The 15,616-nt window shown below is 35.5% G+C and overlaps 1 protein-coding gene across 1 annotated transcript in view; it reads left to right on the top strand.

Annotated features, from left to right (window-relative positions):
- Positions 1-15,125, top strand: part of LOC128241654 (MAGUK p55 subfamily member 7-like) — a 29,134-nt gene extending 14,009 nt beyond the window's left edge. The window contains exons 2-16 of the mRNA XM_052958677.1: positions 2,990-3,108; positions 3,624-3,701; positions 4,099-4,323; positions 5,302-5,383; positions 6,162-6,247; positions 6,712-6,786; positions 7,703-7,899; positions 8,618-8,682; positions 9,567-9,677; positions 10,035-10,121; positions 10,658-10,738; positions 11,093-11,186; positions 12,616-12,724; positions 13,259-13,399; positions 14,937-15,125. Coding sequence (XP_052814637.1) covers positions 2,990-3,108; positions 3,624-3,701; positions 4,099-4,323; positions 5,302-5,383; positions 6,162-6,247; positions 6,712-6,786; positions 7,703-7,899; positions 8,618-8,682; positions 9,567-9,677; positions 10,035-10,121; positions 10,658-10,738; positions 11,093-11,186; positions 12,616-12,724; positions 13,259-13,399; positions 14,937-15,113 — 1,727 coding nt within the window. The 3' untranslated portion in view covers positions 15,114-15,125. The remainder of the gene's footprint in view (positions 1-2,989; positions 3,109-3,623; positions 3,702-4,098; positions 4,324-5,301; positions 5,384-6,161; positions 6,248-6,711; positions 6,787-7,702; positions 7,900-8,617; positions 8,683-9,566; positions 9,678-10,034; positions 10,122-10,657; positions 10,739-11,092; positions 11,187-12,615; positions 12,725-13,258; positions 13,400-14,936) is intronic.
- Positions 15,126-15,616: the final 491 nt, after the last annotated feature.

Raw genomic sequence — 15,616 nt, 5'->3', positions numbered from 1 at the left:
GAGTAAGAGTGCAGCTTTAAATGAATTTTCGTTGACGAAAAGAAACATACCCTATTAAAAACGAAAATAGATCTTTCTCTTTATGCCCTCGGAACTTATTAGTGGCATTTTAATATATATATATACTACGAATCGTTGCCGATTATCGGCCGTATCCACCGAGTCATATGTACACAATCGCAATTTTGACTATTGACTGTTGCTGCTGTTTTTGTTTAATAACGGATACTTAATAATAAAAAAATTAAAAATAAAAAAGAATTACATGCGATTCCAACACTTAGTCCAAACCGCGACTTAGTTTTATCAAAAGCTTGTAAAAATTTAAAAGTAATGGTTATGACTTTAAAAACTTACTATATCCTTTTCGCTTGCCATTCTTTTAATCACATCATTTTCACCATCATCATATAATTTAATTTAATGTTTTATTGTGAAATATGAAGTCCTTCATTTGCTGATTGTCATGTAACCTGACTTGTGATTATTATTCACGTTTATGTATATCATTATCATTGGATTGTATTCATAATGACATGTAATGATTGCTCATTGTTTTATTATCTATGTAGATAATAGCCAGTGTCATTTTCGATTATATATCGAATGTTATGTAATAAATATACAAGTTTCAGTCCTAATTGAAAAGCAAATAAGGCTAAAAAATGTATCAAACATTACGTGTGTTTTGATGAAGACATCAAATGAAATTGAACGCCACTGAGGAACAATCTTGCTAATCCAGATTTAGCCATTCGGCAACCATTATCAGTGTCCAGTGTCATAGTTTTAACTCATAAACAATATCTAGCTACAATAATAGCGATCAGGGATACCTTTTCATTATTTTGACATTTCTTATGTTTCCCTTTCACAGTTCTACCATAGTAAAAAAAATCTTCAAAAGACTCGCTGACGGCAATTTAGGTGGACTAAAACAATATCAGCAGTAAACCAACTCAAAGCTTTACTGTCTATGTGATGTGTGCGTCTTATGGAAGAAGTCAACGTTCATTTTCGGCGTTCAGTCTTTCTTGAAGTGTCCTTGCTCGCTGGACCTAAAGTATACTATTCAGTCTAATTATTTAAAAGCAGTATTTTTTATATCGGTTGCATTAAGATTTAGCACATTGGCAATCATAAGAAGTGTTTAATGGCACTGTTTAAACAAAGATAACATCAACCATGAGCCAACTCAGATCTTTTTTGTCTGTAACATGTTAAACATTTGTTAATACTTATGTGAAAAACTACAGAAACAAGCTCAGTAGCAAAAAGTTTAAACATAAACCCGGTTTAATGGCACTGGATGAACGCCAAAGACAAAGAACACAAAAACAAAAAAATCACAAACAAGAAATATGGATGAACAACACAAAACTCCAAAAACAGCACAGTGCATACATATACTATATATAAAAAACTAGGTACGTTTATCAAGGATTGCTAAATTAATTTCGAAAAGCTATGTTTTGATAAGTTGTTAGTCATTAAGAGTTGTTAGCCACATCAAAAATGTCGGACGCAGAACTCTTCTATTATATAACTTATTGTCGTTGCCAATGACGATAATAATACCACTGTCACACTGTGACCACTTTTCAAAACAGTTGAGGCATGTTTATAACTTGCTTCATGTCATGATGAAGTCGTACACATATCGCTTTATATCGTATGATGTCGAACTAGTGTCATCGTTTTCTAGAATATTGTCGGAGAGTGCCTACGATCAATTGAAACGGTATTGTTAATTCTATATAACGTGTTTAGGACTTGTTATTTTTCAGCCATTGTTTCTTACGTTCATTCACGCGAGTAAAGATGTATGACACCCTACGCGCTTGCAAGTAATACGTCTGGATTAACTTTCAAATGATCAGAAGAAGAAAACCCCTGATTTATGGCCCTCATTGGAAAAACATCCAAAAAAATAGGAATTTATTGCGAATATTAGAGCCAGTTCGATATAAATCTAAAAAATGTAATATTAGAAGAATAGTGCAGTATGAATGTAAATTAAAACGTATTATTTTGTATATCACCGTATAACTTGCAAATCCATGTTTCCCGTAAACAGCAAAAACGAAACAGTTAACGGGTTCAGATATATGCAGAACAAAAGCATAAAAGTTGAAATGCTCAGGCTGACAGACTTTTAATTTAACGGCAGTGGACACGATAGTATCTTCGACAGATTACCACTTTACTCGCAGACCATTTCATTACACAGAACAACCTGAACACGCAGACGCCATTTGCGTTTTAATCAATAGCCTTTTACCACAAATTCCATGTGTACCATAAAGATAGCAACGGACGACGTTTATATATCCCACGGGTATAACAAATGTTAAATTTTCTCGGTATTGTTTTAGCGCCATAGACATTTCCCATACCTCTCGTTTAGTATAATATCGCATTATCTTAAAACGCATTTATTGTGTTTGCAAGACATAAAACAATGCTTTTGTGAATACCCCAATGGCTTGGGCTATATCCTGTTTGTTAGTAATTACATGTTAGAGTTTAATATAAACCTTTTAATCAGCCGTTTATTGCGGTCGAGTGTCAGCAACTCATTTTTAAGGCGTGCAAAATGATACTAGTATAAGTTACGGGGTTAGTAGGTGCCCCGATATGGGATAAACGGGGCAAAGGAAACCATATCGGGTGAGAGTATATATCAAGTCGACAACCTAGCTGTTTACATGTTTAAATGTTATTTATTTATCGGAATATTCATCGGAATCGGAAAATAGACGCCATTTTGGAACGAAATAAATCTGGTGGTCCATTATAAAAAGTAGGGGGTCACCGCGTTACCAGTACTGGACCAATGCCGTTGCGTCATTTATGTTGGAGCATGATATAGCTACATATCGTGTCCAAATAATAAGATAAAATTCCATTGTGAATCATTTTTTGCTTAATCCAGCTGGACACAAGGGTAAATGAATCAACCATTGATTAATGTTAAATTATTTCACAGATGCACACAAGATAGTTGGCGGGCTTCCAACCCTTCACTCAGAATACGAGGTCCCTGGAGAACATATTGCCTTTCTCCGGAAATTCTTTCGAGCTAACGATACCCAAACATTGATGAAGGTGGGTTAATATTGCAGTTGTCTTTCAACAGAATACAGTCAGGTAAATGTTGCAATCTTCACTAAGGCGTACAAATTTGTGTTTGTTTCCGGTTTTCCGACCTGCTCTATTTGTTTATTATGCCTCGACACTAAACCTTTTAATTGCCTTGAAAAATATATTTTAGCATTTGTTTGATTTATGCTTCCTTTTAAAAGTTAAAACTGAATCATGTTAGGCTTTTAACAATATAAGTGACGTTAAAACTGTTCGTATAGATGTTCTTAAGCATATAATTTATAGTTTTGGGTAACAGGATAAACTCAAGAAGAAGAATGCCAAATAATTCTTTTAAAGATTTTCTGACTTACCTTTCATATTTTTGGGGAGTTTGAGTTTTATATTCAAGACTTCAAACCAAAGAGATCACTGAAGAATATCTAAAATCATCGTTCAAAAGAATGGAGTGACTCTTTCTCATTTACAGAAGCCATATATATGTATGACATAATCTTATTTTCTGAAATGTATTTCAGCTATTCCGGAAGCTGTACATGGTAGAATGTCGCCGAGTCAGTCCGCTCACACGGGCCGTTGTCGGCATTGCAGCTACAGTATGTTATTGTTGTAAATAGTTTTAACTTTTAAACTTATGCGTTCAATAAGCAATACTCTCTTAACAATACCTACACAAAATTGAATTACGCGAAAGTTGGCAATATTATTCTGATATCATAGTAAATTAGGTCACAGTTCTTATGGTCGTTTAATATGGCTTTAAGTCCATGTATGGAAAAGTGTTAATCATTGTAATTGATCATAACTATTAAATACTTAAACATTCATGTTATTTTCAGCCTAACATTGTTTGATTTTAACTTGTAGCGAGTAGTGAAAACAGTCTTATACGTTAAATGCTGTAGACATTTGGGCTTTTTGCACTTTTCATACACTTTGTCATTTTATTCTGAATTACTTCAATATATTTTATTAACAATGATTATACCTTAGGTGTATGGCAACATCAGGTCAGCTGGACACAATCCTCTTGTGCGAGAGCTGCTGCAAATACTCTCAAAGCCAAATATCCAAGCCCTTCTCTACTGCCACGACATGATCGCGTCACGGAACTTTGGACCAACGCTCGGGCCCGAGTTTAACGAGGAAAACGGGATTCCTAATGATGGAAGTGGTCACGTGACGATGATTCAACTAATCAAATCGAGTGAACCTCTAGTATGTAAACTACAGCTGAGTCCCGTTGGCTCGAACTCACTTGGCTCGAATTCCTCGTTGGCTCGAACTGGATGTAAAATACCGATTTCTTTATGGTGAATGTAAGCATTCCCGCTTGGCTGGACGTTTTTGAGGCTCGATGTATTTTCGCCGGTCCATGGGAGTTCGAGCCAACGAGGTTCGACTGTTTAATGCATGTACTAAAAGTCACAACCATTTGTGTACATTTTGATTCCAGAAGAAAAAGCCCCATAAATTAGATGCCAAAGAAGGAATATCTTGCATGTTAATATGACTTTATCATCCAACAAAATATTCAATTGAGGACATAGTCTTTCAGTATGCATGAACGGAAACATAAAAAACACATAAATGACAACAAAAACATGTTGCTCCTACAAGTTTTGCTATGCTTGTGTTCTTCACATGTTGCACTTATTAAACGCACAAGACAAAGATATTAGCAAGCGTGTGTTTTAAAAGTTCCAGAGTGTATGTTTTGAACAACCACATATTTGAGGTGCTAAACAATGAAACTTTCTGCTGTAGACAATCTTTTATTCCACAACCACACATTTGAGGTGCTAAACAATGAAACTTTCTGCTGTAGACAATCTTTTAATCCACAACCACACATTAAAGGTGCTAAACAATGAAACTTTCTGCTGTAGACAATCTTTTAATCCACAACCACACATTTGAGGTGCTAAACAATGAAACTTTCTGCTGTAGACAATCTTTTAATCCACAACAACACATTTGAGGTGCTAAACAATGAAATTTGCTCCTGTAGACAATCTTTCACTCGGAAATGTACACAATGAAAATTTGTTGCAGGTAGATTAATTAATAATGAATTGAAGGCTATTATGACAAGCCCGGTTGCCAATAACCAATTTTAGGGGGAAAAGGTTCAAGGTTTAACGAGAAACACACTACGTCATTATACAAATTCCTTAATGTTTTGTTTTGTTTTAGGGCGCAACACTTCAGTACAACGATGAAAGCGGAAGTCTGCAGATAGCTCGTGTTATGTTAGGAGGGGCGGCAGATAGGAGCGGTAAGATAATGATATATGTTTAGCTTGTCTATGTTATTAAAAAGTAAAAGTATAAGCAATATCAGATTATCTTTGTCATTCGGAACTCCTCGGCCATTTTTATCGGAAACAACCTCGGATGTATTTGGACGGTTTACATACTCAAAATGTGGTACGTTTAAGTCCGCTGCAAGTAGATCGCGTAGTAATTTTATAATTTTATTTAGCAGTTAAACTTTATGACTTAACTCTTTGGAATCTGAATTATGTTTGCAATAATACACTCCACTGGCAATCAATTTAAACTTAGATCAATAAATACAACTCTAAAACACAACATTTAATTAATGATATAATTCAAAAATTTACGAACTACTTCCACTGATGTACAGGCATACATCCGAGGTTGTTTTCGATAAAAATGGCCGAGGAGCTCCGAATGTATCTTTGCACCACCGATGGTTATGTTATATTGGTGTTACAAAGGTGTTATTCTACTTCACCTTTCACATCTTTAAAAAGGCTGTGGTTAAGTATAAAATTAGAATTTTCTGCTTACAAATTAAATTATATTTGACATTTTACAAACCTTTCTTTTTAAAACACAGTATATAGGTCCTTATCAGTCAACTTTGAATAATGAATATACATGTGTAATTTTGAGAAAATCCATACATGTGTTGCATTGTTGTTCTCAATATTTCAAAAAAACTTTATATACACGTACTTGAATGTTTAAAATACGAAACCATAAATACGATGAAACAGTGACATTTAACAAATACAAAAATCACTACAGGTCTGTTACATGTCGGAGATGAAATTTTGGAGGTGGCGGGAATGAGCATCAGAGACAAAACACCAGATGAGGTTGTGAATATGCTAGTAAGTTTGTTATTTGTATTTACAGGTAGTAAAAACGGTTCCTACGATCAGGGCTCTAGGGAGGTGAATACACTATTTATTCATATAAAAGTCAAAAGTTATCTATAAAAATAATATATATAACGGTATATTTGGTTCCTTATACCTCATTCGGAAATAGAGCTACAAACTACTCTTTATCTTTATCTATAAATACAGCCTAACAACTTACTTAATGTTCCACCAAATGCTTAATCTTAATTATACAAGAATAGAATGATGTGAACTGAAAAAACTGCCAAATAATGTAATGTGTACGTCTTTTGACAGCCACCTAATGTGGCCTGCGGTAGTAGCAGTTCTGGATAACAATTGTTAATCAATCCTATTTTGGCGGTATTTTATGCAGAGCAATGTGCCTTACTGTAATGTACAGATTAACAATGATGGTTGATTAGTCTTATTCTTGGCGGAAATTTTTGCAGGGCAAGATGTCTGGCACGATCTCAATGAAAATCAACTCAGGGACCCACAGACTCATTACGTTGAGGGAGAGCAAGGTAAATTAACCACGTCTGAGAAATTGACCAGTTGGCAATCATAAGCAATTGCTTTGGCGACTGGTCAATTATAAATAACTATTTCAATGATACCACTTTAAATCCACTCGGCAAGGTGTTTACTGTATAAAAATTTTTTGAAAACTCGTGGAAAATAATTGGTATCATATGACACTTCCATCGCCAATAATATATTGGCGCTCAATAAGTATGATGAAATTACTTCAGTTCAAATCATACTACATGAATGTTATACCAAATAATACGCAATGGTTGTACATTAGGCACAAGCAACTTCGTTGGATAAAAATATTATATCCTAGAACATCTTGTTTCAAACATTTTAGGTGCAGGTAAGAACTTTTCGACCACTATCCACTGAATGACGTCGTTGATCCTTGTCTGGAGGTCGGACTCTTCTTCTGTCTCCTGGCGAGGAGATGTCCTTGACATTTCATTGACCTGTATTAGTAATCGTATTCTTAACATTTAAATGCTAATTACTGCCATGTTTAACCATAAGATGCGAGTGCAAACTTTCTTCGACTTCAACCTTCTATGTGACGTTCTTAGCCCATGTTCTGAAGCGGGCCTCGCTTTTTTGTCAAAGACATGTCCTTCACATTTCAAAGACCTACCTTTAGATGCGAGTACAAATATTCGTCGACTACATTCCCCTCTGCAATATCCTTTATCCCCTGATCTGGTCGGTCGAGCGGATGTGCTTTATATAATATAAGTCATAGACATGTTATTTTCCTAACATTGTTTCTTATCAGAGATGCGGATACGAGCATTCGTTTACTTCAATTTTCTCTACGACGTACTTAACCACAGCACAGAGGCGGGCCTCGATTTCGTCGAGGATATGTACCACATAGACCTTTTATATTCCATATATCTTTACTAACTGTAGATGCGGGTACGAGCATTCTTCGACTACAATCCTCTCTACGATATCCTTAACCCATGTCCAGAAGCGGGGCTCGCTTTCTGTCGAGGGGATGTCCTCCATATAGTGTCACAGGATGATCCCTGGTGGTGGCAAGCGAAGAAAGAGGGGGAGAGGACGGGTCGTACGGGGCTCATACCCGCAAGACAACTCCAGGAAAGGTAAAGATTATTATGAATGTAATTATATACAACGCTACACCACGGATAATGTGGAAATATCGGGACAAACGGGGTTAATAACTCTCCGACCGTTGGACCGAAAATATACTTAATTAACACCTCGGTCCATATAAACCTTCGGTGCTGACTGACCAGTCATTATAATGCCATATGATCTTCAGTGGATTAAAATATATCTTATCTTATAAAACCAAACATTTAGGGTCCTTATATTTACACATAACACTGACTGTCTAATTATTGTTCTTTATTACTAATCACAATAAAATTGTATGCACTGAAATATAGAGCATTAGTGTCGAAATCTATGCGTTCGTCAATGTTTGTGTTATAAGATTTTTCGCAAGGCGTAATATTCTCAACGCTGCACTCAACAACGTTATTATCTTAGGAGGCGAAATTATTTTGAAAGACAGGTCTGACCTATTTTTAATGTATATACATACTATTTTACAATGCAGTTATTTAATGCACATATACGATTTCCTTTTATAAGGAAATCATAAAATTGAATATAATGTAACACTGTTACAGAAGCAGCCATGATAATACAATATTGTAAGTCAAATATAACAGTTGGGAGACACTTTTGCATACAATTAAAGGAAATGTAAAGCAAAATGTTAGATATGAATACGATTAGGTAAGACGCGATTGAAAGGTATTTAGAATAAACATTTACTGTCTTCTTTTCCAGGAATGAAATAATCAGACGTTACCATAGCGACGACGATCTCCGTTATTGCTCCGGCCGTTCCTCGCGTGAGTCTGATGGAATAATAATAATAATAATAATAATAATAATAATAATAATAATGTAATCAATATAACTAAACACTATTTAAACATAAAACCTGTTAAGAGTCATTAACTGATCTATCATTTTTGTATCAGTGGTTGGAATATTTCAATATTACAAAAGCAAGGTATGGTATACGTAAGGATGACTACCCACAGAGACGAAATGATGATGATATTGGCAAAAAAGGAAACTTAATTGTATCCTTATTTTACAACAAAAGCAATCAGTATATACCGCATAAACCCGAATGCACCAACAGCAAGGCGAGTAGTAGAAGACAATGTATCAGCCCAGCATAGTGAAAACCCAATGCACTTTCAACATTTCAGGAGTACGGCGTATAAGTCCGAAGAAACCAAGAGCCGGACGGGTCAAGACGACAATGTTTTTGGCACAGCAAAGCGGTGTTCATATTGTAGGAGGAACAAACAATGATTAAATATCAATGATTCTTTTAGAAAAACATGCCGTACTAGTTCAAAGGTGTCCAAAGCCAGGCGGATCAAGAATGCAATGCATCAGGCTCAGCATAGCGGACGTAAAACCGCGCCTTGTGAATCTTCTAGTTTGTTATATGCTTGATTTTACTATTCAGGAGGTGCGAACCCCTGCTAAATAAAGCCGAATGCACCGCGAGCCACGCGGCTCAATAAGAGCATGTTTCAGGCCAAACATACCAGAGTTACACCCGCCCCTTGTGAAGAATTAGTGTCTAACTTGATTTATTTCACATTTCAGGAGCACAAGCCCGTGCCATATAAGCTCAAAGATACCATCAAGTCAGACGGGTTAAGAAGACAATTGTGAATTTACTAGCCTTTAAATGTTTTATTTCACATTTCAGGAGGCACAAGTCCTTGTCGTATCAGCCCAAAGGTGCCCCGAGCCAGGCGTGTCAAGAAAACAATGTATCAGGCCCAACATAGCGGAGGTACACCCGTGCTTCGGCGTAGAGGTATCTCGCCTCTACTAGTTTGTTACGCTTATATATTTTATTTCAAGAATCACCAAAGGTATTAATTCCGCAAAATTAAAAAAGTAACGTTATGTTGTGTGCACAATGTTTTATACATGTATATGAACGTACATCGTATCTATTAACAAGTAAGGCATGTTGATAAACATGTTTGAATTATTTTAGGACATCAACGATCATAAAATATTTATATATAATATAATAATTATAAGTTTTGGTCGAGTTCCTTTTTCTGTAGAAGCATTTCATGGGAAAAGTACGTGTTACAAACAGTATAAGTAAAGTACTAAACAGCGAATGTACTGATAATCATAATTATACTAACAATGCTTTCAGAATATGACTTAGAAGATATACCAACGTATGAAGAAGTGGAGATGTTCCAGCCAAAAACAGGCGTATTCCGTCCAGTAGTTCTCATTGGTAATGGTAAAACTTGATTGGAAATGTTAATGCCGTATAGTTAATGTTAAATTATCTTGCATCTTTGTGAGGGCATCGTGTTATGTTAAACCTTTGGCTCGGGGTGGCAACACTGTCATAGGTGATTAAAGACACTGGACAAATCCCAGACAGACTAGCCAAACTATTTTCCCAGGAAAGAAAATGGATGGTTTACATTCGGCAGATATTTTTACATAAGGAACATCTTCATCCATGTGCTTTTGACAACACTCTTTGCGCCAGTGTTGGGATTTTGATAACATTATTTACAGTAGTTTTGTCCCTCTCCGATGTGGCCAAATATTGATAGGTGTATAGTTATTTAACTCATTTTACCACTAAACAAACTTTATGTATATCCCCATCCCTAATCCCTTTACAGCAAGACCGTGACGTTGTGTAATCCTGGTGATTAAATGTCCATACATTACTTACAAAGATATGGCTCTTATTGACACTGCAATACATTAAGGGTATTCATAACTGACTCTTCAGTTCAAATTAATCTCTTCCAGGTCCTCCTGGCGTAGGAAGGAACGAGCTAAAAAGGCGGCTAATTTCCTACGAACCAGACATTTTCAGAGAGGTTGTACCGTGTAAGAATCTGTTGATACTCTATATAAAACGATAGAGATGAAGTCACCAATATATATTTCTGTCCATTATTTCAACTTAAGTCAGGCGCTTTCTTTCCAATCTTTTAAGACCAAAATAGCTTGTTTGCGATATTATTTTCGGCATCATGTTTAATATTTATCTACATATGAAAACGTTTCAAATGATAATGAATATATATGTGGTCACCAAGCATCTTAATTTTTACAAAATGGTACATCGAATATCCAAATTTTAATTTTTAAACCATACCCAGCATTATAGCAACTAAAATGGTACTATTTTCACAGCTCTCCTGTTTAATAGGTCAAATACAGTGTGTTCTCGATTTGTAGACACAAGCCGCCGACGAAAACCCCACGAAGAGGACAGTCGCGAGTACTATTTTGTTCCGAGAGAGGAAATGGAGAGAGGAATCATTAATCATAGGTTAGGGGATATAATAGTTTTTTTCATTTTTATTAAAAGCAAAACACATATTAGATTGATTAAATCTAATGAGTAAGATTTGAGAGCTTTATTGGACATAAAATCAAATGACCATTTTACATAGACCAGTCCAATGAGAATGATAAAATTATATGAGACTAGGCCCATGGCCGGTGTTTAAAAACAACTAAGATTCATCCCTATAATACTACTGTAACTTTGCGCCTACTTCATTTTAAATAATGATTGGGTGTAGACAAAAGTTGGTAAGTTCGATATGTTTATTCCTGCATAATTGCACACAGAACTATCAACTCGAATATAGCTGTATAGTGGTGAAGGACGATGAAAGATGAAACGTCCTGCAATTAAAAAATAACAATGTCTCAGAATGTGATATACATTATATTTTATAATAATATATAATATATATTTAAATAATGAATATGCCCAGGGTGATCGTCAAAGACGAAACCCAAATTATTTATCACGAATAAAGACAGAAATACAACAACACACAAACGCTACATCCTACTTACATATCTCTACATCCAGATAAATGTCTTAGCAATCTATTGCAATATTAATCTATGATGCAAAAGCTTCTAAAGAGCTGATATAGCTCGATACTTTTGACTACTGTAAATAATAATCTGTACTTTCTAAAATGAAACCGGAAAACAGCTGTTCTTCTAATAATCCCAAAGTAAACTAACTAAGGTTACATTATACTATAAAATATCACCCTGTCACACTAGTGGTATTCAATAAGTATTTTAGACCTAGATTGGTCTTAAACTATGCAGTCATATTCAAAACACATTTTGGATCAATATTCACATCAGGAGTCGAGTCATCTTAAATAAACATACAAGATTTTATCTAAGTATTCCTGTATAGTAAACATCCTAGATTGGTCTTAATCTAACGAGTCTTATTTAATACACATCTTGGATCGATGTTAAAGGGGTGCGAGTTTGTGTTGGTACGACATCTCCTGTTACCATGTACATTGGAACGATTATGAAAATGGATATTTCCTGTTTTAAATGTATATTCCAGTGAGGAATGAAACACGTAGGGAGATTTTACAACGTACAAGCAACCAGTCAACACCTTGATTTTGCTCAGAGGGCTTGATATTTCTGATAATATTTACACATTTAAATCATTTCAGACTATGTCAGGTCTTCTTTCCCGATCTGAGCAACTAGAAAATCAGTGCGAGAACCAATAATGTCGGAAAATAGATAATTATTAGGCGATACATAACCTTAACCCTTACCCTTATAGATGAAGTATTCTTTAATATTTAAACTGTGTTTTAATATAAAATTCCTCAGTATGGTAACATGCGCTGTCAAATTGATCTTTTGCTGTCAATATGAGCAATGGTATTTAGTTATAACGGAATTATTACATTTGGCAGGTTTGTCGAGTTCGGTGAATTTAAAGGCAACTTGTACGGCACCAGCTACGCCTCCATTCGATCTGTGATAGCATCCGGCAATGTTTGTCTCCTATCTCCACATAGCCAGGTATGCACAGCATTATTGAGTTTAGTTTTGAAATAGTTAACATTTAGTTACAAATTATCCTACCCGACTTCCATATATTATAAAAAAAAAACGAATGACTGCCAGCCCTTGAGATGGCTATATGGATGGGGCAGGTCCAGGATTTGGCTTTATAGTAGGGGGCACAGCATAGGGTGCAACATAGGGGTGCAACTTGGGAGGGATCCTCGTCAACGAACGTTTAAGCTTATATGTGTACACAATTATTGTCCATTCTGTCATTTGGTATGCACATGTTTTCTCCAATATAAGTATTAAACATTAACTTGGATAAATGCCGAGTGCAACCCCTCCTTCCCTCACTTTTGAAAACGTTTGCGCTGGAATGTTGCCTTTCTATACAGTCGGCATAGCAAGAAGATTTGGTTCCATTGGCTCCGCGATGGTTTCAACTCCGCATAACCATCAACACGATGGAAGAGGGCGCTACAAGATTAATGGTGGGTTATTATTGTTTTCGTTCATAATCTATTTGTCCCACTTGTTTACGTTTAGGCGCTGAAACTGCTTCGGTCACCCGAAATTAAGCCATTTGTAATCTACGTGAAACCTCCGCCATTGGAAGTCCTACGCATGACCCGCAGGCAGAACAAGGCCATGAAAACGATGGAAGGTGGCGTCACAAGATTGATGACGGTATGTTTTTGCCATCATGATACCCCTTTTTAATAGCCAAGTAAATAGGCGTATTCCACATGTTAATTTACCCATACAAGTCTATACTTGTGATATATTTGTCTTAACTTCATGGGGAACAAATGCAAACAGGTAATACCACTTAAATGGCGTTTTAGTGTTAGCTCATTAGAAGTGCTTAAATTGGTTTTACCGTGTATTTAACGTTAAAATTGGTTAGAAATGAACAGACTTAAGCTCAGGGTGTTGTCATGCTTCAGGTATATGTTTGTTATTCAACAGGTCTCCCTCCGAGAATGCCTTTGAAGTGTTCTTGGAGAATTAGGTTCACATTGTCTGGAGGAGATATGGAATACTGTGCTGTGTCGGTTTTCTAAAATGCTCGAACTGATATTTAAAAATAAAGGTTATTAACAAATCATTTCATTGGAATACAAAATGGAAATCCTCAATTTTTGGAACTTAAGATTTGCAAAAGCTATATAAAGAATAAAGTATAGATACACTACATTAAGTGGAGTGTTGTTTAAATACGGAATGTTGACCATTCAAATGCAAAATCCAAACTTAACGATAGTTTGTTGTTTCTGTATTATGTATCGAAGGGAATGGTGGTATTACCTCACGCATTCTTGGAACAATTTTGTTCCTTAAAAAAATAAAACAGTGCAGTATTCCTGTTTAAAAACATGCTCCTAGGATTCAAGATGAAACGACCCCCTAATGCCTTGTGGCCTTGGGTGCCTTTTGCAGAGTATATTTAAAATTTTCATGCTTCTGCTTAAAAATTAAGATTTCTTTACTGCTGGACTCGTCCCTGTTGCTCCCATTGTATTCATATTATTTTATTAGTATGGACCTGATCATTAGCAATAAGTCCCAAGGCTTTCATGAGCTATCCATTAAAGACACACGCTTACTCCCAAATAAGATTTACCTCAATTAATACAATTGTTTTGATATACCAAGAAAAGATGAATAAATGTCGAATGGTTCTTAAGAAGGATAACCGAGTTTAATTTGAAGGAAAGGTGCAGAAAACATAGTATTTCTATCTATGAGACTATAGTAGATCACTGTAAATATTTTAGCATTCACCAATCATTTTATTATTTTTTTTTGCGTTTTCAGCTATTACATACACGCTTACAATCTTGTTATCATAAATTAATATTTTCCATAAATGCATTATTTAGTAAGAAGTTAAAGGTGTATCACTCAAAATGTATGTTTGTTATACATGTGTATGTATTGATTTTGAATAAGAGTGCCCCTTAAAGTTAAATGTTGTAGGTCGATATACTAAATAAAGGTTGAGTATTGTTTGCATTTAAATATCCTTTCTGTCTTTTAGAATTGTGCAAGTTGAAATAACTGTCTGCTATATATTTAAATTCTGCTTAAAATTTGCATTTGATATACTGTATTATGTATTATAAAGCGCATTTCAAGTTTATTTAAACCTAACTACAAATGTAAGCAGTAAGCTTCAACCAATCGATCAAAATACATCAATGCTATAAAATCTTTATTTCAGGATGAAGATTTTACCGACATGTTAAGCATAGGCGCGAAGATTGAGGACAAATATGCACATCTATTTGACGCTGTTATAATCAACGACGACATTGTAAAAGCGTCCAAACAGCTTATGGTTATCATCAACGAACTTCAGTCCAGGCCTCAATGGGTTCCCTTACATTGGCTGAGATGACCCAGAAAGAACCATAACATTGTTATAGATGACCCAGAAAGAACCTTTGCATTGGCTTAGATGACCCAGAAAGAACCATTACATTGGCTTAGATGACCCAGAAAGAACCATTACATTGGCTTAGATGACCCAGAAAGAAATTTTACATTTGCTTAGATAGCCCAGAAAGAACCTTTACATTGGCTTAGGTGGTCCAGAAAGAACTTTTACATTGGCTTAGATGGCCCAGAAAGAACTTTTACATTGGCTTAGATAGCCCAGAAAGAACTTTTACATTGGCTTAGATGGCCCAGAAAGAACTTTTACATTGGCTTATGTGACCCAGAAAGAACCTTTACACTGCCTTGATGGCCCAGAAAGAACCTTTACATTGGCTTATATGACCCAGAAAGAACCTTTACATTGGCTTAGATGACCCAGAAAGAACCTTTACATTGGCTTAGATGACCCAGAAAGAACCTTTACATTGGCTTATATGACCCAGAAAGAACCTTTACATTGGC

The sequence above is a fragment of the Mya arenaria genome, chromosome 7, assembly GCF_026914265.1.
Source record: "Mya arenaria isolate MELC-2E11 chromosome 7, ASM2691426v1".
In the NCBI taxonomy this organism is placed as follows: Eukaryota; Metazoa; Mollusca; class Bivalvia; order Myida; family Myidae; genus Mya; species Mya arenaria.
The sequence above is the reverse complement of the archived record's forward strand: the minus strand, read 5'-3'. Positions and strand labels throughout refer to the sequence as shown.